Source organism: Scyliorhinus torazame, chromosome 25 (assembly GCF_047496885.1).
Source record: "Scyliorhinus torazame isolate Kashiwa2021f chromosome 25, sScyTor2.1, whole genome shotgun sequence".
Taxonomy (NCBI): Eukaryota; Metazoa; Chordata; class Chondrichthyes; order Carcharhiniformes; family Scyliorhinidae; genus Scyliorhinus; species Scyliorhinus torazame.
Genome location: NC_092731.1, coordinates 36,062,024 through 36,085,978, shown reverse-complemented (window position 1 = coordinate 36,085,978; position 23,955 = coordinate 36,062,024). Strand labels below are relative to the sequence as shown.

General features: G+C 47.8%; 1 protein-coding gene across 1 annotated transcript in view; it reads right to left on the bottom strand.

Annotated features, from left to right (window-relative positions):
* LOC140402544 (adenosine deaminase domain-containing protein 1-like) overlaps positions 1-23,955 on the bottom strand; it is a 110,870-nt gene that overhangs the window by 24,828 nt on the left and 62,087 nt on the right. Inside the window, exons 6-7 of the mRNA XM_072490395.1 lie at positions 12,680-12,754; positions 9,468-9,593 (exon numbers count right to left, since the gene is read on the bottom strand). Of these exons, the coding sequence (XP_072346496.1) occupies positions 9,468-9,593; positions 12,680-12,754 (201 nt within the window). The remainder of the gene's footprint in view (positions 1-9,467; positions 9,594-12,679; positions 12,755-23,955) is intronic.

Sequence of the window (23,955 nt, the reverse complement as noted above, 5' to 3'; positions counted from 1 at the left end):
CAAACTTCTCCTCCAGCGCCCCTAGGCTCGCAAACATCCCATTGATGAACAGGTCCCCCATCCTTCTAATCCCTGCCCGATGCCAGCACCGAAACCCCCCATCCATCCTTCCCGGGACGAACTGATGATTCTCCCGAATCAGGGACCAAACCGAGGCTCCCACCTCGCCCCTGTGTCGCCTCCACTGCCCCCAGATCTTCAGCGTCGCCGCCACCACCACCGAACCCGTGGTGTACCTTATCGGCGAGAGCGGCAGCGGTGCAGTCACCAGCGCCCTCAGGCTCATGCCCACACAGGCCGCCCCCTCTCCCTCCATTACCCACTTACGGATCATCGCCACATTGGCTGCCCAATAATAGCCACACAAATTCGGCAGCGTCAGCCCCCCTGTCCCTGCTACGCTCCAGAAACACTCTTCATCCTCGGGGTATTATTCGCCCACACAAATCCCATGATGCTCCTGCTTACCCGTTTGGGGATCATAATGGGAAGGCACTGGAACACAAAGAGAAACCTCGGGAGGACCGTCATTTTGACCGACTGCACCCTACCCACTAGTGAGAGTGGCAGCATATCCCATCTTTTAAAAACCTCCTCCATCTGCTCCACCAACCGCGTCAAATTGAGCTTGTGCAGGGCCCCCCCAACTCCTAGCTACTTTGATCCCTAGGTACCGAAAGCTCCTTTCCGCCCTCTTCAGCGGTAGCTCGTCTATCCCCCTTCCCTGGTCCCCTGAATGCACCACAAAGAGCTTACTCTTCCCTACGTTGAGTTTATACCCCGAAAAGCCCCCAAACTCCCTAAGGATCCGCATGACCTCCGTCATCCCCTCCACTGGATCCGCCACATACAACAACAGGTTGCCGGCGTACAGCGACACTCGATGTTCCTCTCCCTTCCCGGACCAGTCCCCTCCATTTCCTGGACTCCCTCAGTGCCATGGCCAGCGGCTCAATTGCCAGTGCAAACAAGGGGGATAAGGGGCACCCCTGCCTCGTCCCCCAGTACAGCCGAAAGTACTCCGTCCTCCGCCGGTTCGTAGCCACACCCGCCACTAGGACTCTATATAGCAGCCTGACCCAACTGATGAACCCCTCCCCGAACCCAAACCTCCGCAACACTTCCCAAAGATACTCCCACTCCACCCGATCAAAGGCCTTCTCCGCGTCCATAGCTGCCACTACCTCCACTTCCCCCTCCACCGAGGGCATCATAATCACATTGAGGAGCCTCCGCACATTAGTGTTTAGCTGCCTACCCTTCACAAATCCCGTCTGGTCCTCATGAATCACCCCCGGGACACAGTCCTCAATTCTCGTAGCCAGCACCTTCGCCAGCAACTTAGCGTCAACATTGAGGAGCGAGATCGGTCTATACGACCCACATTGCAATGGATCTTGTCCCGCTTCAAGATCAAAGAAATCAGCGCCATGGACATTGTCGGGGGCAAGGTCCCTCCCTCCCTCGCTTTATTAAAAGTCCTCACGAGCAACGGGCCCAGCAGGTCCACGTATTTCCTGTAGAATTCAACCGGGAACCCATCTGGCCCCGGCGCTTCCCCGCCTGCATGCTCCCCAATCCTTTAACCAGCTCCTCCAGCCCAATCGGCGCCCCCAAACCAGCCACCTCCTCCTCCTCCACCCTCGGGAACCTCAGCCGATCTAGGAATCATTGCATCCCCTCCTCCCCCTCTGGGGGCTCAGACCTGTACAGATTCCCTAAATACCTTGTTTATTCTCACCGCACTCCGCACTGTATTCCCCCCTCTATCCTCAACTCCACCAATCTCCCTTGCTGCCTCCCTCTTACGAAGCTGATGTGCCAGCATCCGACTCGCCTTCTCCCCATACTCATACGTCGCCCCCTTCGCTTTCCTCCACTGTGCCTCTGATTTCCCCGTGGTCAACAGGTCGAATTCCGTCTGGAGGTTCCGTCGCTCCCTAAGTAGCCCCACCTCGGGGGCCTCTGCATACCTCCTGTCTACACTTAAAATCTCCCCCACCAACCTCTCCCTCCCCTCTCTTATCCCTGTGGGCCCTAATGGACATTAGCTCTCCCCTGACCACCGCCTTCAACACTTCCCAGACTACCCCCACTTGCACCTCCCCATTGTCGTTGGCCTCCAAATATCTTTCAATACACCCCCGCACCCGCCAGCATACCCCCTCATCCGCCAAGAGTCCCACATCGAGGCACCACAGCGGGCACTGGTCCCTCTCCTCCCCCAACTCCAGCTCCACCCAATGCGGGGCGTGGTCCGAGACGGCTATGGCCGAATATTCCTTTCCCTCCACTTGCGGGATTAGCGCCCTACTCAAAATGAAAAAAATCTATCCGTGAGTAGGCTCTATGGACGTGGGAAAAGAAGGAAAATTCCCTGGCCAGCGGCCTGACAAACCTCCATGGATCCACATCCCCCATCTGATCCATAATCCCCCTGAGCACCTTGGCCGCAGTCGGCCTCTTACCTGTCCTGGACCTTTCCGACCTCCAGATCCGGTATCCGACCCAGCATGCGTTTCATATATCTGGCATCATCCCAATTCGGGGCATATACGTTCACCAGTACCACTCGCACCCCCTGCAACCTACCACTCACCATCACATACCGACCTCCATTATCCACGACAATATTCAGTGCCTCAAACGACACCCGCTTCCCCACCAGTATTGCAACTCCTCTGTTCTTCGCATCCAGCCCTGAATGGAATAACTGTCCTACCCATCCCTTATTCAGCCTAACCTGATCTGCCACCTTCAGATGTGTCTCCTGGAGCATAACCACGTCTGCCTTCAGTCCCTTTAAGTGCGCGAACACCCGGGCCCTCTTGACCGGCCCGTTCAGGCCCCTCACATTCCAAGTTATCAGCCGGATCGGGGGGTCTACTCGCTGCCCCCCCCCCACGAGTCATCTCCTTTTCTAGGCCAGCCACGTACCCGCGCCTCCCGCACCCTCCAGTCCCCCAGGCGGCGGACCCCCGCCCCGACTACCTCGCCTACTTCCAGCTCCCTTTTGGCCAATGCAGCAGCAACCCAGTCCCCCCCCCGCTAGATCCACATCTAGCCATTTTGCTTCCCCCCATGACACTCCCGTAAGTCAGCTGACTCCGGCCTCTCCCACCATTCCATCGACCCCCCAGTGTGAGAATCCCCCCACCCCTTGGCAGTCAGTGTGCACTGCTCTCCAGCACCGCCCTTCCCCCCCCGGCCCTGCCCCCGTCCTTCCCCAACGCGGGAAAAAGCCCGCGCTTTCCTGAGCCGGCCCCGCCCCCTCTGACGCAGTTCCTTTTTGCGGCCTTACCCAAACTCCCCATCCCCGGGCCTCTACCCCCCTCTTCCTCTGCGGGGCCCTGCTTCTCCAACACCGACCCCACACTCTCCCACAGCCCCCACATCAAATCCATTCACCCATCCCCACCCAGCACTCAAACAAAAAGAACATTCCCCAAACGCGGTAAACACAGTAAACATCCCCCCCAAGACAAACCCTCAATTTGAGTCCAACTTTTCAGTCTGTATAAAGTGCCATGCCTCATCAGGAGTTTCAAAATAGTGGGGCTGATCTTGGAACATGACCCACAATCGCGCTGGCTGCAGCATCCCGAACTTCACCCCCTTCTGACGGAGCACCGCCTTAGCCCGGTTGAAACCAGCCCTCTTCTTAACCACCTCTGCACTCCAGTCCTGATAAATTCGGATCTCCGTGTTCTCCCACCTGCTGCTCCGCTCTTTCTTGGCCCATCTCAGGACACACACTCTGTCCATAAAGCGGTGGAACCTCACCACTACAGCCCTTGGCGGCTTGTTGGCTTTGGGTCTCCTTGCCAGGACCCGATGAGCCCTATCCAGCTCCAGGGGCCTCGGGAAAGCTCCCGCGCCCATCAACGAATTGAGCATCGTGCTCATGTATGCCCCGGCATCGGGCCCCTCCACTCCTTCAGGGAGACCCAGAATCCGAAGATTCTTCCTCCTTGACCCATTCTCCAGGTCCTCAAATTTTTCCGCCCACCTCTTGTGCAGCGCCTCGTGCGCCTCCATCTTCACCGCCAGGCCCAAGATCTCATCCTCGTTCTCCGAAGCTTTTTGCCGCACCTCCCGGATCGCTGCCCCTTGGGCCTTCTGGGTCTCCACAAGCTTCTCAATCGCCGCTTTCATTGGCGCCAGCATTTCTGTCCCCAGCTCCTCAAAGCAGCGTTCAGAAACTCCTGCTGCTCCTGCGACCACTGCGCCCACGCCGTTTGGTCTCCACCCGCCGCCATCTTGCTTTTCCTCCCTCGCACTTTTAGCTGCACCAGGATCACCTTTTTAACCGCTCCACTCCTGGTCCAATCCATATAGTGTCGGGGGACCTTGCTGTCACCTTCCCACACTGGAAGCCGTCGAACAATTGCCGTTGGGGCCCCTGTGAAGAGCCCAAAAGTCCGTTCCCGGCGGGAGCTGCCGAACATGCGACCTACCTAGGCATAGCCGCAACCGGAAGTCCTAAGGTTAGAAATTAAGTATATTATTGCAGAGGTATAAAAGATGATCCTGGGCGGGATTCTTCATTGGCTGACACCAAAATCGGGAAATGCGACTGGACGGAGAATAGGTTCCAACGCTAAAATCACAAATTTGGTGTCGATTTGACGCCAAATCGCTGGTCTCCGTCACGTCGACCGTGGCATCAATGCGGTCCGGAAGTGGACAACGTTTGCATATCATAAGCGGGCCTGACCCAGTCTTCTTTTTAAAAAATAAATTTAGAGTACCCAATTACTTTTTATCAATTAAGGGGCAATTTAGCGCGGCCAATCCACCTAGCTTGCACATCTTTGGGTTGTGGGGGCGAAACCCATGCAAACACGGGGAGAATGTGCAAACTCCACACGGACAGTGACCCAGAGCTGGGATCGAACCTGGGACCTCAGCGCCGTGAGGCAGCAGTACTAACCACCATGCTATGACTCAGTATTCTCCGGGGCCTCTGCGATGCTCCGCCTCCGATGGGCCGAGTTCCCGACGGCGCGGTTCACTTGTGCTTTTAAAAATCGGGAAACCGGCGTCGTGGCTGCTGAGGGAGAGAGGGAACGGAAAGTGTCCAACATCGCCAGAGTTTGCGGACAGTTGTGCTGCTGGTCGGGGGGAGAGGGGGGCTTCTGCCAGGGCCAGGGCAGGGGGTGGCCAGAGGTGGGCTGTGGGGTCGGGCACGGAACACCATTTCCGCTGCCGGAAAGGCAGCCATGCAGCTGCGCACGCCGCTGACAGCCCGCTCTGAACTGAAGGCCATGTGTCGTATAGATTTCCCCCCAGGACAGCCCCATCGGTGCCCACTGGCCCCAGCCGACCCATCGGCTGTATGGGCACTCTCCAGCACAACCAGTGCCACCTTGTTGGCTGGAATGAGTGTGTGTGGGGAGTGTAATGTGTATGTGCCGCTGCAGCTCGTCAGCCTCTCAAGTGTCAATCATGGACCCAGCAAATCCGGCACCGTTTTTCATTGGAATCGATTGCATTCCCCGTGGTGCCGACGCTAGCACCTCTACGATTGCTGAATCAATCCAGGTTCGGCGGCAGTTTTGCTGTTGTGAAAATCCACGAATTCTGCGTCGGCGTCAACACTTAGTCTCAGAAACGGAGAATCCCGCCCACTCTATCTATCCAAGGCAATACCACAGGGTTGTCCATCCTTTGAGCAAGAGGGGCCACATTTCAACTTTTCCCCACTCAAGTGGCTAGTGAGCACATTTTGGAAAGGTAAGGTATGGCACAACATTAAACATCACGTCGACGCTACCACCAAGAAAGCACAACAGCGCCTATACTTCCTCAGGAAACTAAGGAAATTCGGCATGTCCACATTGACTCTTACTAACTTTTACAGATGCACCACAGAAAGCATCCTGTCGGGCTGCATCACAGCCTGGTATGGCAACTGCTCGGCCCAGGACCGCAAGAAACTTCAGAGAGTCGTGAACACCGCCCAGTCCATCACACAAACCTGCCTCCCATCCATTGACTCAGTCTACACCTCCCGCTGCCTGGGGAAAGCGGGCAGCATAATCAAAGACGCCTCCCACCCGGCTTACTCACTCTTCCAACTTCTTCCATCGGGCAGGAGATACAGAAGTCCGAGAACACGCACGAACAGACTCAAAAACAGCTTCTTCCCCACTGTTACCAGACTCCTAAATGACCCTCTTATGGACTGACCTCATTAACACTGCACCCTGTATGCTTCACCCGATGCCGGTGCTTAGGTAGTTACATTGTATATGTTGTGTTGCCCTATTATGTATTTTCTTTTCTTCCCTTTTCTTCCCATGTATTTAATGATCTGTTGAGCTGCTCGCAGAAAAATACTTTTCACTGTACCTCGGTACACGTGACAATAAACAAATCCAATCCAATCCAATCAATTTCAAAAATACACTAATATGAAAGCAATGTGATAATTAAAAAAATTAATAAAAATGACCATTAAAAAGTGCTTAGCCACAGAGATAACCAATAAGACCTTTTTGCTTTTTTCACTCAAGAGCTAGAGAGAGACAGACTACATCCTGGCGTGGACGGTTAGGCGGATGGATAAAGGAATGGACGGTCAGGCGGATGAATAAAGGAATGGACGGTTAGGCGGCTGGATAAAGGAATGGACGGTTAGGCGGCTGGATAAAGGAATGGACGGTTAGGCGGCTGGATAAAGGAATGGAAGGTTAGGCGGCTGGATAAAGGAATGGAAGGTTTTGCGGATGGATAAAGGAATGGAAGGTTATGCGGCTGGATAAAGGAATGGAAGGTTATGCGGCTGGATAAAGGAATGGAAGGTTTTGCGGATGGATAAAGGAATGGAAGGTTATGCGGCTGGATAAAGGAATGGACGGTTAGGCGGCTGGATAAAGGAATGGAAGGTTATGCGGATGGATAAAGGAATGGAAGGTTAGGCGGATGGATAAAGGAATGGAAGGTTATGCGGATGGATAAAGGAATGGAAGGTTATGCGGATGGATAAAGGAATGGAAGGTTATGCGGATGGATAAAGGAATGGAAGGTTTTGCGGATGGATAAAGGAATGGAAGGTTATGCGGATGGATAAAGGAATGGAAGGTTTTGCGGATGGATAAAGGAATGGAAGGTTATGCGGATGGATAAAGGAATGGAAGGTTATGCGGATGGATAAAGGAATGGAAGGTTATGCGGATGGATAAAGGAATGGAAGGTTTTGCGGATGGATAAAGGAATGGAAGGTTATGCGGATGGATAAAGGAATGGAAGGTTATGCGGATGGATAAAGGAATGGACGGTTAGGCGGATGGATAAAGGAATGGAAGGTTATGCGGATGGATAAAGGAATGGAAGGTTATGCGGATGGATAAAGGAATGGAAGGTTATGCGGATGGATAAAGGAATGGAAGGTTTTGCGGATGGATAAAGGAATGGAAGGTTATGCGGATGGATAAAGGAATGGAAGGTTTTGCGGATGGATAAAGGAATGGAAGGTTATGTGGATGGATAAAGGAATGGAAGGTTATGCGGATGGATAAAGGAATGGAAGGTTATGCGGATGGATAAAGGAATGGAAGGTTATGCGGATGGATAAAGGAATGGAAGGTTATGCGGATGGATAAAGGAATGGAAGGTTAGGCGGATGGATAAAGGAATGGACGGTTAGGCGGCTGGATAAAGGAATGGAAGGTTAGGCGGATGGATAAAGGAATGGAAGGTTATGCGGATGGATAAAGGAATGGAAGGTTATGCGGATGGATAAAGGAATGGAAGGTTTTGCGGATGGATAAAGGAATGGAAGGTTATGCGGATGGATAAAGGAATGGAAGGTTTTGCGGATGGATAAAGGAATGGAAGGTTATGCGGATGGATAAAGGAATGGAAGGTTATGCGGATGGATAAAGGAATGGAAGGTTATGCGGATGGATAAAGGAATGGAAGGTTATGCGGATGGATAAAGGAATGGAAGGTTATGCGGCTGGATAAAGGAATGGAAGGTTATGCGGATGGATAAAGGAATGGAAGGTTATGCGGATGGATAAAGGAATGGAAGGTTATGCGGATGGATAAAGGAATGGAAGGTTATGCGGATGGATAAAGGAATGGAAGGTTATGCGGATGGATAAAGGAATGGAAGGTTATGCGGATGGATAAAGGAATGGAAGGTTATGCGGATGGATAAAGGAATGGAAGGTTTTGCGGATGGATAAAGGAATGGAAGGTTTTGCGGATGGATAAAGGAATGGAAGGTTATGCGGATGGATAAAGGAATGGAAGGTTATGCGGATGGATAAAGGAATGGAAGGTTATGCGGATGGATAAAGGAATGGAAGGTTATGCGGATGGATAAAGGAATGGAAGGTTATGCGGATGGATAAAGGAATGGAAGGTTTTGCGGATGGATAAAGGAATGGAAGGTTAGGCGGATGGATAAAGGAATGGAAGGTTATGCGGATGGATAAAGGAATGGAAGGTTTTGCGGATGGATAAAGGAATGGAAGGTTATGCGGATGGATAAAGGAATGGAAGGTTATGCGGATGGATAAAGGAATGGAAGGTTATGCGGATGGATAAAGGAATGGAAGGTTATGCGGATGGATAAAGGAATGGAAGGTTATGCGGATGGATAAAGGAATGGAAGGTTTTGCGGATGGATAAAGGAATGGAAGGTTAGGCGGATGGATAAAGGAATGGAAGGTTATGCGGATGGATAAAGGAATGGAAGGTTTTGCGGATGGATAAAGGAATGGAAGGTTATGCGGATGGATAAAGGAATGGAAGGTTATGCGGATGGATAAAGGAATGGAAGGTTATGCGGATGGATAAAGGAATGGAAGGTTATGCGGATGGATAAAGGAATGGACGGTTATGCTGATGGGGTTAGATGATTATGTTGGGAGAAGACTTGTGTAGGGAATGGTCCATTTGAGCCAAACGGCCTGCTTCTGTTCTATGAAACCAGGCATAAAGCACAGATAGTGATCGGGGGCCGGTTTAGCTCAGTTGGCTGGATAGCTGGTTTGAGATGCAGAGTGAGTCTAGCAGCATAGGTTCAATTCCTGTACCAGCTGTTATTCAGGAAGGCCCTGAGTTGCCCCTCGTGTGAATTGTGGTGACTCTCAGGTTAAATCAACCCCAGTCAGCTCTCCCCCTCAAAGGGGAAAGCAGCTTATGGTCATCTGGGACTATGGCGACTTTATTTATTTTTATTGGTGATCACTATTGCTGTCAATGATTTGGGTAACACGGGGAAGGGCAGCTCTAAACCTTTCTGTGCTAAACCAAAGGCTGACCCCATTACTTAGTGCAATCAGGGACATTCTCTGTTGTCAGCTCTTCCTTGCCCACAGTGCACGTTAAATTTAATGATAAAATTACTTCTAAAAAAGGAGCGAGCATAAGAACGAAACCTTATTCGTTTTCCCCCTCAAATTGTAGCATTTCCTCACATTTACCTGCCATGCAAAGGAGGACTAAGTTACCTTTCTCCACTATGAATGTAGCAAGGCTCCCTCTGCAGCTTTTATATTTGGGTAGGGATTCCAACAACATATTCAATATACAGTTGCTAACTGCTGCACAACGGACAGGGTGAATAATTAGATTCTCTGAAATAAATCACAAAGAGGCGCACTCAAATGACTGGATTTGGAAAATATGTGGTTTGAGATATTTTCATTAAAACGTCATTCCCTCTCTCTTAAACTATCTCTCCTTCGTTTCCTGCGGAGAAAGTAGCCAGGCTTCTCGGTCTAACAGGACTGCCAATTAGTAAGTAGCCTTAGTTGGTAGCAAAGCAAAGTGCTTTCAACTTTACACTTGTAAGACACTTACATTTGTGGGTTCAGGCCTGTTTCAGAGACTTGACACCCACTGCAGTACAGAGCACTGTTGGAGCAACTTTATTTCAGATCAGACATTTAAACAAAGTCTGCACAGAGCGTCCTTTCTCTCCAATGTCCTTTCCAACATTTATCCCTCAACGAATACATATATTGAAAAAATTTGCTCGTTACCCCATTCTTCTTTGCGACAGCAGCATTTAACGTCCCATCTCTAATTACCCTCGAGGTGGTGGTGAGCTGCCTTAATGAACCGCTGCAGTCCATGTGGCATAGGTACACCCATAGTGCTGGTCGGAAAGTAGCTCCAAGGTTTTGACCCAGTGACAGTGAAAACACTGATATAATTCCACGTTAGGATGGTGTGTCGCTTGGACGGGAAATTGCAGGTGGTGGTGATGTTCCGTTGTGACTGATACCTATGTCCTTCTAGGTGGTAGAGGTTGCAAGTTTGGAAGGTGCTGTCGAAGAAGGCTTGATGATTTGCAGATGGTGTACAATGTTGCCATATTGCATCAAAGGTGGATGGGGTGGCACTCAACTGGGCTGCTTGGTCCTGGATGGTGTCAAGCCTCTCGAGTGTTGTTAGTGCTGTACTCGCCCAGGCAAGTGGCGATTATTCCATTACACTCCTTATTTGTGCCTTGCAGAAGGAGGAGGCATTGGGGAATCAGAGGTGAGTTACTCGCTGCAAAATTCAAAAGTTCTTGTAGCCACAGTATTTACATAGAATCATAGAATTTACAGTGCAGAAGAAGGCCATTCAGCCCATCCAGTCTGCACTGGCCTTTGGAAAGAGCACCCCAACCAAGTCCACACCTCCAACCCATCCCTGTAACCCAGTCACCCCACCTAACCTTTTTTTTTTTGTGGACACGGAGGACAATTTAGCATGACCATTCCACCTAACCTGCAGATCTTTGGACTGGGGGAGGAAACTGGAGCACCCGGAGGAAGCCCACGCAGACACGGGGAGTACGTGCAGACTTTGCACAGACAGTGATCCAAGTGGGAATCGAATCTGGGACCCTGGAGCTGTGAAGCAACTGTGCTACCGTGCTGCCCTATGCATGGATGGCCCTGTTCAATGGCCTTCAAAAAAATAAATAAATAATTTTATCAGATGTCTGCGTCGCTGCTGCGGCCAGAATGTATGCCCATCCCCAGTTGCACTTGAGGTGGTGGTGAGCTGCCTTCTTGAACCGCTGCAGTCCATGCCGTGTAGGTACACCCAAAGTGCTGCTAGGCAGGGCGTTCCAGGATTTTGACCCAGCGACAGTGAAGGAACGGCAGACATATTTCCAGATTTTACAGGCGGCACGGTAGCACAGTGGTTAGCACTGTTGTTGCACAGCACCAGAGACCCGGGTTTGATTCCCTGCTTGGGTCACGTCTGTGCAGAGTCTGCACGTTCTCCCAGTGTCTGCGTGGGTTTCACCCGGGTACTCCGGTTTCCTCTCACAAGTCCCAAAAGACATGCTTGTTAGGTGAATCGGACATTCTGAATTCTCCCTCAGTGTACCCGAAAAGGCGCAAGAGAGTGTGGCGACTTAGGGATTTTCACAGTAACTTCATTGCAGTTTTAATGTAAGCCTACTCGTGACAATAAAGATTATTATTATTAAAAAGTCAGGATGGTGAACAACTTGGGAGGGGGATCCTCCAGGTGGCGGTGTTCCCAAATATCTGCTGCCCTTGTCCTTCTTGATGGTAGAAGTTCTGGATTTAGGAGGTGCTGCTTAATGAACCTTGGTGAGTTCCTGCAGTGTATCTTGTAGACAGTACACACGGTTGCCACTGTGCGACGGTCGAGGTAGTGAATGTTGTGGATGGAGTGCCAATCAAGCGGGGCTGCGTTGTCCTGGATGGTGTCCAGCTTCTTGAGTGTCGTTGGAGCTGCAAGGCGAATGTCTTCTATCACACTCTTGACTTCAATGGTGATCACAGCTAGGTGAAGGTAATCCTGGTCAGGGCTGAGGTGGTGACAGGCTGCACTGCTGTATTCTCTGCTTCTAACCAGCCCAATTTCCCATCCAGGAAAATCTAGTCCAGAATCTTGCTTGTACGTTAAGGAGACCTTGAAATTAATGCCAATTTCAAACATGAGGCGGGATTCTCTCAGCCCGGAGCTGGGCCAGAGAATCGCCACGACCGGCGCCACGGGCTGCTCTACGGGGCCCCCACGGCGATTCTCTGCACAGAATGGGCCGAGCAGCCGTACCGAAAAACCCGAGTCCCGCCGGCGCGTTCTAACCTGCTCTTAGCCGGCGGGACCTTGGCGTGGAAGGGTCCGGGGGTGGCTTGTGGTGGGCGATGGTGGGGGGGGGGGGGGGTCCTCCCCGCTGTGGCCTGGCCCGCGATCGTGGCCCACCGATCGGCAGGCCGCCCTCTCGGGCTGTGCGCCTCCTTTCTTCCGCGCCGGCCCCTGTAGCCCGCCATGTTGCGTCAGGGCTGGCGCGGAGAAGGGAGCCACTGCGCATGCGCGGAGCCCGCGTCGCCCAGTTGACGCCGGGATCAGCAGCTGGGGCGGCGAGGGTCGCTCCAGTACAGTGCTGGCCCCCTATAGGGGCCAGAATTGCTGATCCTGAGGCCATGTTGACGCCGTCGGGAAACGCGACGGCGTCAATACTTAGCCTCAGGATCAGAGAATCCCGCCCGCCCATGTTTTTTATGAGGAGGGAACATTTTTTGAAGATGGTATAAAATTTCCCGAACTAGAATTGAAACTTGGCAAGAAGTAGCTTCGCCCACCCCTCATACAGGGCATTAGCAATTGGAGGACTTGGTTTCCACTCTCAACCCCAAGTTAAATTAATCTCCTTAGTAAATACAAAGTTTGTAGATACTCTTACCGCTTGGAACACGTGGTCTTCTTCCGGTTATTACTCTGGCACCTCTAGATAGCTTTGTATCATCTGGAGCTTGAGCTGAAGGATTTAAGAAAGGATAAACTAATCTTGTTGATTTTTTTTAGGAGGTTATTTCACACACGTATATATATATATATATATATAAAATAGCGACTCCCTGCAATCCATGAGGGAGCTTTCCAATGCAGAGCTACAAAAACGTAGACAATGCCCATGTAAGGTAAAACATTAAAAGAATGAATGATAACATGTGGTGTTTTACCAGCACTCAAAATTTGACAAGTCTTTCAGAAACACCTATTAAAGGGATCATCATTCAGATATCACTTGTGAGAACACAGACAAGATAGGAACTTTAAAAGACTGAATTCAGAAAAGGAGGAAATTACACAGCTTAATGAAAAAGCAGATAAAATAAGCAGGAGAAAAGAAGAATTAATCTGTCACTCTTCAAAAAGACAGTAGCATTCTACTTTTTTTTAAAACTAAGGATTCTAGATGAAGAGTCAAAGACAATGGTGTTGGTCACTCAAGTAGCACGGAGTGCAAAGTGAGCACAATTAATGTCAACATTCTTCTTCATCTCTTCCATCTGTTCATTTACCAGTGTGCAAAAATAAATTGCATTTATTTGGCACTTTCCACAACTTCATCCCAAAGTGCTTTGCAGCCAAAGAGATGCTTTTGACATGTAGTCACTGATGTAGAGGAGGTCTTGTGGTTCATTAGGTAGTGCCCCTGCCTCTAAGCCCAGGTTCAAGTCCCAGTCTGGGGCTTGTTGACCACTTTTATAAGTTCAAAGAGGTTGATAAAGCAGTCTGAAAATCGTTCCAGCACTTACCCACCTTTACCCAAAGGGGGGAAAAGGTGCTTGAAAGCATGAAACTAACAAATTGATGCAAGGAAATACTACAGTCAATATGGACACAGAAAGGCCTCACTAACAGCAATCAGATCATCTGCTTTCCCATTTCAGTAGGTAACCAACAGTGACACCTCCAAGTTCCAAGTACAGGAGAGCGAGAGAACCTAGAGGCATGGGGCAACGACAACAATCTCTCCCTCAATGTCATCAAAACTAAGGAGCTGGTCATCAACTTCAGAAAGCAAAGTATCGTACACCCTCCTGTCCGCATCAATGGTGCAGAGGTGGAGATGGTTGACAACTTCTAATTCCTAGGTGCACATATCACCAATCGGTCCTGGTCCACCCACGTCGATGCTACGACCAAGAAAACACAACAGCGCCTATACTTCCTCAGGAAACGAAGGAAATTCGGCGTGTCCACATTGACTTTTACCAATTTTTACATATGCACCATAGAAACCACCCTATCTTGCTCCATCACAGCCTGGTATGCCAACTGCTCGACCCAAGACCGCAAGAAACTACAGAATCGTGAACACAGCCCAGTCCATTAAACGAACCAGCCTCCCATCCATTGATTCTGTCTACACCTTCCGCTGCCTGGGGATAGCGGGCAGCATAATCAAAGGCCCCTCCCACCCAGGTTATTCTCTCTTCCACCTCTTCCATTGGGCAGAAGATACAAAGGTCTGAGAGCACGCACTAACAGGTTCAAAAACAGCTTCTTCCCCGCTAATACCAGACTCCTGAATGGCCCTCTTATAGGACTGAACTGATCGCTCGACGCATCTTTTCCACTGTTGTAACACTAGACTCCGTATGCTTCACCCGATGTCTATGTATTTACATTGTGTATTTATCGTATGTCCTATATTTTTTCATGTATGGAACGATCTGCCTGGACTGTACGCAGAACAATGCTTTTCACTGTAACTCGGTACACGTGACAATAAATCTAAATCCTCCAGCCTCAGGATAAGAAGCCACAGATATGTCTAAAATACCTTTAACGTCCAAACTAATTTGGGTAATTCAGCCTCCCAAATTTTAAACACTGCGCTAAGCAGACCAGGTCTTTTGCGAGCCTTGTAGGCTCAGCCTCTCAGCAAAATCCAGTGTCGCTGGCGGTACTCCATCCAGTTCTGGACAGGATTTAATTTGCTTCTTAAACTGCTCTATTAGCCTGCCCTGTCACTCTTGATGATTTGTGTACCATGTCTCCTACGTAGACGTTCAGCAGAGAACTAAAAGCTCTACATTGCCACTGTAAAACTTAAAGGAAGTCTGTGACTCCCTCAAGATCCATTAGGTAGATCAGGAAACCTCCTAACTGGTGCAAGGGAGAACTCCAGGATTTGCAGAAATTAAATTTAGAGCTGGGCAGGAGATAAGCATTACCAGAATTAACACTGAATTCAACAATAAAAACAAATGAAGCATATTAAGAAGTAGTGATTATATATCAGTTAAGGGGGCTTTGAATCGTAGAATTGTTATTGCGCAGCAGACCAATTGACCCATCATGTCTGTGCTAGTTCTCTGCAAGAGCAGCTTGCCTATCGTCACCCCCCCACTCATTTCCCGTAGCGCTGCAAAGGTTTCCTTTTCAAATGATTCAATTCTCTTTTCAAAGTCACGGTTGTATCAGTCTCCATCACACTTCCAGGCAGAGCATTCTAGACCCTAATCATTTGCTGCAAGATAACGCATTTCCTCAGGTCGCCATTGCATCTTTCGCCTTGAAATGGTTTGTCTTCTTTTGTGCGTGACCCTTTTGCGAAAGGAAACAGTTTCTCCCCATCGACTCTGTCCAAGCCCGTCATGGTTTGGAATACTTCCATCAAATATCCGCACAACCTGCTTTTCACCAAACAGCCACAACGTCTCCAATCTATCAACAAAATTAAAAGTTCCGCAACCCTGGAACAACCTTCGTCAATCTTTTCCTGCACCCTTTTCATACCTTTGTGTCTTTGCTAAAGTCTAGTCTCCAGAACTGGATATAGAGTACTTCCACTGAGATCCAGTCAGTGTTTTATAAAGATTTATCATATTGTCCTTGCTTTTGCACTCTGGAGGCCTGACTTATAAAGCCCAGGATTCCATTTGCTTCTTAGATTGTTCTCTCAGCCTGCCCTGTCACTCTCGTTGATTTGTGTACATATACTCCCAGGTCCCCCTACTCCTTCCTACTTTAAAATTGTATCCTTTGTTTTATATTGCATCTCCCCATTTTTTCGACATCATTCCACCTGCCACTTGTCTGCCTATTTCCCAGCGTGTTTATGTCCTATAGAAGTTTAACACCACCCTCCTCACATTTTACAATACTTCCAGTGCCTAGTCATCCGCAGATTTTGAAATGTTGCCCTGTATATAAAAGTCTCGGTCATTAATATATATCAAGTGCAGCGGGGTCCTAGCCCTGGGAAATCCAATTATACATCTTTCTTCAGTACGAAAAACAATCATTCTCCACTACTCTGTTTACTGTCACTGCTACGGTCTCATTTTTCCTGCTATAACCTTGCTCACAAATCTGTTGCGAAGCACTTCAGCAAGTGCCTATTGGACAAGTCCCTCAACAACTGCATTGCCCTCAGAAATCCTCTTCAAAAACTTCGAGCAAGTTAGTTAAACACGATTTGCCCATAACAAATCAATGCTGGCTTCCCCAATTAACCCACAGATGCCCAAGTAATTATTACTTTTGGCCGGAATTATCATTTCCAAAAGTTCCCCCAGCCACAGAGGTTAAAGAAGATACTGAAAGGAGAAGAGATTAAGAGGCAGTGGAGCAAGTCTTTCTTTTAATACTGCGAATATGTGGGGAAATAACATATTTAGGAAAGTTTATTTGTTTAATAAAGTTTATTTATTACCATGATACTGGGTCAAAAAGAACCCAAGGGAAAAAAGTTGCAATCCTTTCAATGCAAGTTAGGTTTGGGAACAGGAAACCAAATCAAAGGCATATTCTGTTGTTATAGGCTTGAAAAGGTTTCAATGGTTTTTGGATCAGTAAGACTCATCTACTGAGCTAAAGCTTTTGAAACCCAGCCAAGTATTCATATGGAACAGCTTTCATTACAAAGGTTTACAGCTCGATTTCCATTTCAAAGCACAGTGCTGTCAATCAATGATGAATGAGGATGCAGATATTTTTTTTAAACATTAAAGTTTTTTTTAAAAAGCCATATCTGCCTGAAATCTCAGCATTTTAAAAATATAACAGCACAGGATTTTTAATAATAATACTTTCTCCATTGGAGAAGCACATAAATCCAAGTAACCAATTACACAATGATGGGCAATGTAAGGGTCAACTTACCTTTCCAGGGCAGATCTCTACAATGAATCAATGCATTAAAAACATCTACAATACAATACAGCATCTAATAGTGACAGTCAAAAGTGTCGAACCATGTTATACTTACAATTCCGAATGCTCCTGATTCTACAGCGTGTTTTCCATTTTCTTCACAAACTCTCAAACCTAGCATGACATTAGTGGGCTTCAAAACCTCGCACACCACCAGATGAAAATAGCACGTGGGAAGAAATCCAATTTTCCTCTTCCATTAAAAATGGGGCACCCAACCACAGCAGGGGCGAACGCACTGGGCATTCCCAACTCACATTCCCACAACAGCAGAGGAAAATGGGTCGGGAATGCCAAGAAAAATGGGATTTCTTCCAAAATTAAAACCCAAGGGCGGCCATTTGGGCACCAAAACCTTCCTCCGTACACAGGTTACAATTCGGCACAATATTCCAAATTGCGAATATTGGATGCCAATACTGGATGCTCAATATGGAAAGAATCAGACACTTCAAAGCCTTTATTAATGCCCATAACAATGAAAAATGATTTAACAAAATGATCCAGAACAGAGCTCCAGGGTCACCCCATTAACCATCATGGATTAGGCCTGAACTTTCAAAGTGAAGCATAAAACTGGAAAAGGTAAAATCAATACGCAAATTGTCCTTGCATTATTAGCATTGCTTCTGCACATCTGTAAACTAAACTGCAACAAATTCTATTGGTGGACAAGGCGGGTTCCTATATTTGACATAAAATCAAATTTTTTGGGGGAAAATATTTTTATATAATTTTAGCAATTTATATACAAAACATACAATAGCACAGAATAACAATTAAGACCCCCCCCCCCCCCCCACCGAAACAGTATAACTTAGTTACTAAGACTGTTCGCCCCCTCCCCCCAAACAGTAACCAGCTCTTTAAAGTACAATATAAACGGCCGCCATCTGCGGTAAAACCCTTCCACTGGCCCTCTCATGGTAAACCTGACCTTCTCAAAGTGCAAAAATTCCATAAAGTCAGCCAGCCACACCGAGGCGCTTCGGGGTGTCATCGACCTCCAGCCCAAGAGGATCCGCCTCCTTGAGTGGGAAGTTGTGCGTCGAGTCCGAGGAGATAGGAGAGGTGCTAAATGAATATTTTTCGTCAGTATTCACATAGGAAAAAGACAATGTTGTCAGGGAGAATACGGAGATGCAGGCTACTAGAGTAGGCGGGATTGAGGTTCATAAGGAGGAGGTGTTAGCAATTCTAGAAAGTTTGAAAATAGATAAGTCCGCTGGGCCGGATGAGAGTTTTCCTAGAATTCTCTGGGAAGCTAGGGAGGAGATTGCAGAGCTTTTGGCTTTGATCTGTATGTTGTCATAGTCTACAGGAATATTGCCAGAAAACTGGAGGATAGCAAATGTTGTCCCCTTGTTCAAGAAGGGGAGTAGAGACAACCCCGGTAACTATAGACCAGTGAGCCTTACTTCTGTTGTGGGCAATGTCTTGGAAAGGATTATAAGAGACAGGATTTATAATCATCTAGAAAGGAATAATTTGATTAAGGATAGTCAACACGGTTTTGTGAAGGGTAGGTCGTGCCTCACAAACCTTATTGAGTTCTTTGAGAAGGTGACCAAACAGGTGGATGAGAGTAAAGCAGTTGATGTGGTGTATATGGATTTCAGTAAACGTGTGATAAGGTTCCCCACAGTTGGCTATTGCAGAAAATACGGTGGCTGGGGATTGAGGGTGATTCAGCGGTTTGGATCAGAAATTGGCTAGCTGTAAGAAGACAGAGGATGGTGGTTGATGGGAAATGTTCAGCCTGGAATTCAGTTACGAGTGGTGTACCACAAGGATCTGTTTTGGGGCCACTGCTGTTTGCCATTTTTATAAATGACCTGGAGGAGGGCGTAGAAGGATGGGTGAGTAAATTTGCGGATGACACTAAAGTCGGTGGAGTTGTGGACAATGCGGAAGGATGTTGCAGGTTACAGAGGGACATGATAAGCTGCAGAGCTGCGCTGAGAAGTGGCAAATGGAGTTTAATGCAGAAAAGTGTGAGGTGATTCATTTTGGAAAGAGTAACAGGAATAGAGTACTGGGCTAATGGTAAGATTCTTGGTAGTGTGGATGAGCAGAGAGATCTCGGTGTCCATGTACATAGATCTCTGAAAGTTGCGACCCAGGTTGATAGGGTTGTTAAGAAGGCGTACGGTGTGTTAGCTTTTATTGGTAGAATGATTGAGTTTCGGGGCCCATGAGGTCATGTTGCAGTTGTACAAAACTCTGGTGCGGTCGCATTTGGAGTATTGCGTGCAGTTCTGGTCGCCGCATTATAGGAAGGATGTGGAAGCATTGGAAAGGGTGCAGAGGAGATTTACCAGGATGTTGCCTGGTATGGAGGTAAGATCTTATGAGGAAAGGCTGAGAGACTCGAGGCTGTTTTCGTTAGAGAGAAGGTTAAGAGGTGACTTAATAGAGGCATACAAGATGATCAAAGGATTAGATAGGGTGGACAGTGAGAGCCTTTTTCCTCGGATGGTGATGTCTAGCACGAGGGGACATAGCTTTAAATTGAGGGGAGATAGATATAGGATAGATGTCAGAGGTAGGTTCTTTACTCAGAGAGTAGTAAGGGTGTGGAATACCCTGCCTGTAACAGTAATGGACTCGCCAACATTAAGGGCATATAAATGGTCATTGGATAAACATATGGATGATAATGGAATAGTGCGGATGGGCTTTAGATTGGTTTCACAGGTCGGCGCAACATCGAGGGCCAAAGGGCCTGTACTGCGCTGTAATGTTCTATTGTAATGTTCTATTGACACCAGTGAGGCAAAAGGCCAGGACGTCTGCCCCCCACCCCGGCACAACCGAAACCCCAAAAATCGTCATTAAACAGGCAAGGTTCCAACCCAATGTCCAGGATTGCCATCTCAAAAGAGGACCTCCAGAAGCCCACCAGCTTTGAGCATGACCAGATCATTTGCATGTTCAAGTTTTAAATTTGAGACTAGGATACATTTCACTCGAGGTATGAAAGTTTAAAATGAAGACTTACGGTCTTCTTCCCTTCCTCATTTCACCCCCAGTTAGTTAAATTGTAAATGAGTTTGTGAAATATTCTGCTGCTAAACTTTCTCCTCTAACACCTTCAAACTAAAAATCAATTGGCAAGAGAAAAATCATTAAACCCGTTTTTTTTTGTTACAGCCCTATTGTCAAATTCAAAAGATTAAATCAATTTGTTCACTTCACCGAGACAACTACAGCACTTCACAGTGGAGATATGTTGTCACATTTATTAATTATAGAAATTGTATTTTCCCCCCCAATAATGATTTTTTAAAATTGCATTCCTTAAAAAGGAGGGTCTGCGGAGAGCAAGGTGGTTAGCACTGCTGCCTCACGACGCCGTGGACCCGGGTTCAATCCTGGCCCCAGGTCACTTCCCGTGTGGCGTTTGCACACTCTCCCCATATCGGAATGGGTTTCACCCCCCAAAACACAAAGCTGTGCAGGGTAGGTGGATTGGTCACGCTAAATTGCCCCTTAATTGGAAAACAAAAAATTGGGTACTCTAAATTTATTTTTTAAAAAGGAGGGTCTGGTGATATGCAAGAATTGTCACAACTGTTCATCTTCCAACAACAGACAGCATTCACGGTGACAGCTTTTGTCAGCATACATCAAGAATCTGTCTATATATATATGTTTGTGGAACATACCTCTTCATTCACCTGAGGAAGGAGCAGCGCTCCGAAAGCTAGTGACATCGAAACAAACCTGTTGGACTTTAACCTGGTGTTGTAAGACTTCTTACTGTGCTCATCCCAGTCCAACGCTGGCATCTCCACATAATCACTCCCATGAATGGCACAGTACACATTCTTACAGACAACCTCCTGATAGTACAGAACGTGAATACTGCTGCTGAATCTTTTCATCTTGCCCTCATCAGGACAAAGGCAAGAATGACAAATTTAGCATGGCCGATCCACCCTAACCTGCACATCTTTGGACTGTGGGAGGAAACCGGAGCACCCGAAGGGAACCAACGCAGACATGGGGAGAACATGCAAACTCCACAGTCACCCAAGGTCAAAATTGAACCCGGGCCCCTGCGATGCAGTAGTGCCAACCAATGTGCCAACATGCCATCCTATATAGTTAGTTGTTATTACTATATTGTTATTGTTCAACCATAGAAACCTCTTGACCTCTTTGTGAGACAGCATACAACCATACAACACATAGCTGTCCAGGGCACATGCTAGAGTTATTTAAGGCTCCATTAAACTATTTAAAGAGTTCTTGGCTCGTAGTGGTACTGGGCTGCTTTTGAAACAGGTTCTCTTCATTCATGGGTGTTCTGGTCGAGCCTGTCTTCATGGCTGGAGGATGGAAGCATTGTGGCTAAGTAATGAGAGAGCATAAACAACTCCCAGTGTCTGCGTGGGTTTCCTCCGGGTGCTCCGGTTTCCTCCCACAGTCCAAAGACGTGCAGGTTAGGTGGATTGGCCTTGATAAATTGCCCTTAGTAACCAAAAAAGTTAGGAGGAGTTATTGGGTTGCGGGGATAGGTGGAAGTAAGGGCTTAAGTGGGTCGGTGCAGACTCGATGGGCCGAATGGCCTCCTTCTGCACTGTATGTTCTATGTTCTAAGGCGGATTGGCCACGCTAAATTGCCCCTTAATTGGAATAAAAAGAATTGGGCACTTCAAATTTATTAAAAAACACTTGTTGGTGACAAGAACATAATACAGGTCTGTGGCTAGCTTCCTGGCGATAGCCATGATGCAATCATGTGTTCCCGCAGTCTGCATTATCTTCATTCTAGAGCATAGCAGGGGAACAAAGTCCAAGAAAGGTAGGCTGAACCCAGAGCATTAAAAAAAAAAAATTCATTTACAAGACTTGGGCGTCTCTTGTTAGGCCAGCATTTATTGCCCATCCCTAGTTGCCCTTCAGAAGGTGGTGGTGAGCTGCCTTCTTGAACCGCTGCAGTCCCAGAGGTGTAGGTACACCCAAACCCAAGGTGCTGTTAGGGAGAGAATTCCAGGATTTTGCCCCAGCGGCAGTGAAGAAACAGCGATAAATTTCCAAGTCAGGGTGGTGGGTGACTTGGAGGGGAACCTCCAGGTGGAGGGGTTCCCAGGTATCTGCTGCTCTTGTCCTTCTAGATGGCAGTGGTCGTGGGTTTGCAAGGTGCTGTGGAAGGAGCCTTGGTGAGTTACTGCAGTGCATCTTGTAGATGGTACACATTGTTACCACAGTTTGGTGGTGGAGGGTTTGAGTGTTTGTGGAGCATGGACAGGGAAGTTAGGCCCTGGCTCCAGCTAGGCTCAGGACACTCAGAATAACTGGTTACGGCCATTCAGACCAGCAACCTGACAGAAACACAGCTAGCAGCAAGTCATTACGGTCAACAACAAAAAGAAACTGTGAAAAGCCCACCCAAACAGAACGAGCGTAACCATGAATCCATGAAGATATAAGCTCAACTTCTATTACATACAACTCTGCTATATACAGAAGCAAATATTGGTAAGAATACTGCAAATGGAGAAGAAGTACTTTGTCTATTTTAAGATTCAAAATGTTTAGTATGAACATCCCCCTTAAACTTTCCTAAATTTCTTACAGTATTGGCTGTCCAAACAGCAGCATTACTATCATCCTACTGCTGGTTGCACTGTTGAGCTATTGGTCTCTATTCAAGTGGAATTTAGTGATACGACACACCTGTCACCCGAATGATCATTTATTTCTGATTTGTCGAGGGCATTATTTTCCCTTACTAAAGGAAGGCGGTTCAAGCTTCCACTTCCTTTTAGCTAAACAAATCTACATCAAGAACCGTTACGGGATATTCTTATTTTTGAACGATTAAGATGTAAATTCCTTGGGCAACAGCACAAACGGAGCTTGAAACAGCGAACAAACAGAAGATCAGGCAGCTCCTAATTGAGGCCGCGCCAGGCGATCCCAACGGAAAGGTCTTTTGCTGAAGCTCATTAATTTGCGGTGTGACAGGGGGGTTCTCGTTGACCCGCCAACTTTTACCCATCCACTTTTCCAAGCTAGCTGAAATGCTCGTGTTTTGAGCGAGGGCATTCAACCAAAACACTAACTTTCCCTCTCACTGTACAGATAATGATCGCCATGCAGTCCGTTTCCAATCCTTTCTGCCTGCTTGGCTTCGAGATGCTGATTGCTGCATGTTTTCTGCTTATGCTGCATTTACTTCAGATTTCTGGCAATCGCCGTTTCAGTCTCCAATGCAAGCAGAGTACACTGCACCTAATGCAGCAGAAACAAGTGAAGCAACTCACTGAGGTGATGGGAGTAAAAGCATGTTGGAAATGCTACTCTGTCTTGGTGCTAGAATTTGTGACATGCTGCAATTCACAGAAGGTTTAAAAGAAATTGTCTCCAATAAAATGCAATTCCACCATCACAACACACTGAACAATTTAGAACACAGAAAAGTGTTGCATCATGTGTTCATAAGTCAGACAGGTTAAAGCACAGAAAAGGCCCTTCGGCCCATCGCATCTTCACCAGTCAAAAACAACCAGCTAACTATTCTAATCCCATTTCCCAGCACTTGGCCCATAGCCTTATCTGCCCTGGGATCACAGACGTACATCTAAATACTTCTTAAATATTAGGAGGGTCCCTGTCTCCACCACCCTTTCAGGCAGCGAGTTCCAGACTCCCACCACCCTCTGGGTGAAGTAGTTTTTCCTCACAGCCCCTCTAAACCTCCTGCCCCTTACCTTAAATCTCTGCCCCCTGGTCACTGATCCCTCCACCAAGGGGGAAAGTTTTTTCCGGTCTACTCTATCTGTGACCCTCATAATTTTATATATCTCAATCATGTCCCCCCTCAGTCTCCTCTGCTCCAAGGAAAACAACCCCAGTCTATCCAATCTCTCTTCATAACTAAAACTCTCCAGCCCAGACAACATGCTGGTAAATCTCCTCTGCACCCTTTCCAGTGCGATCACATCCCTCCTATAATGTGGATTCCAGAACTGCACACAATACACTAGCCATAGCCTA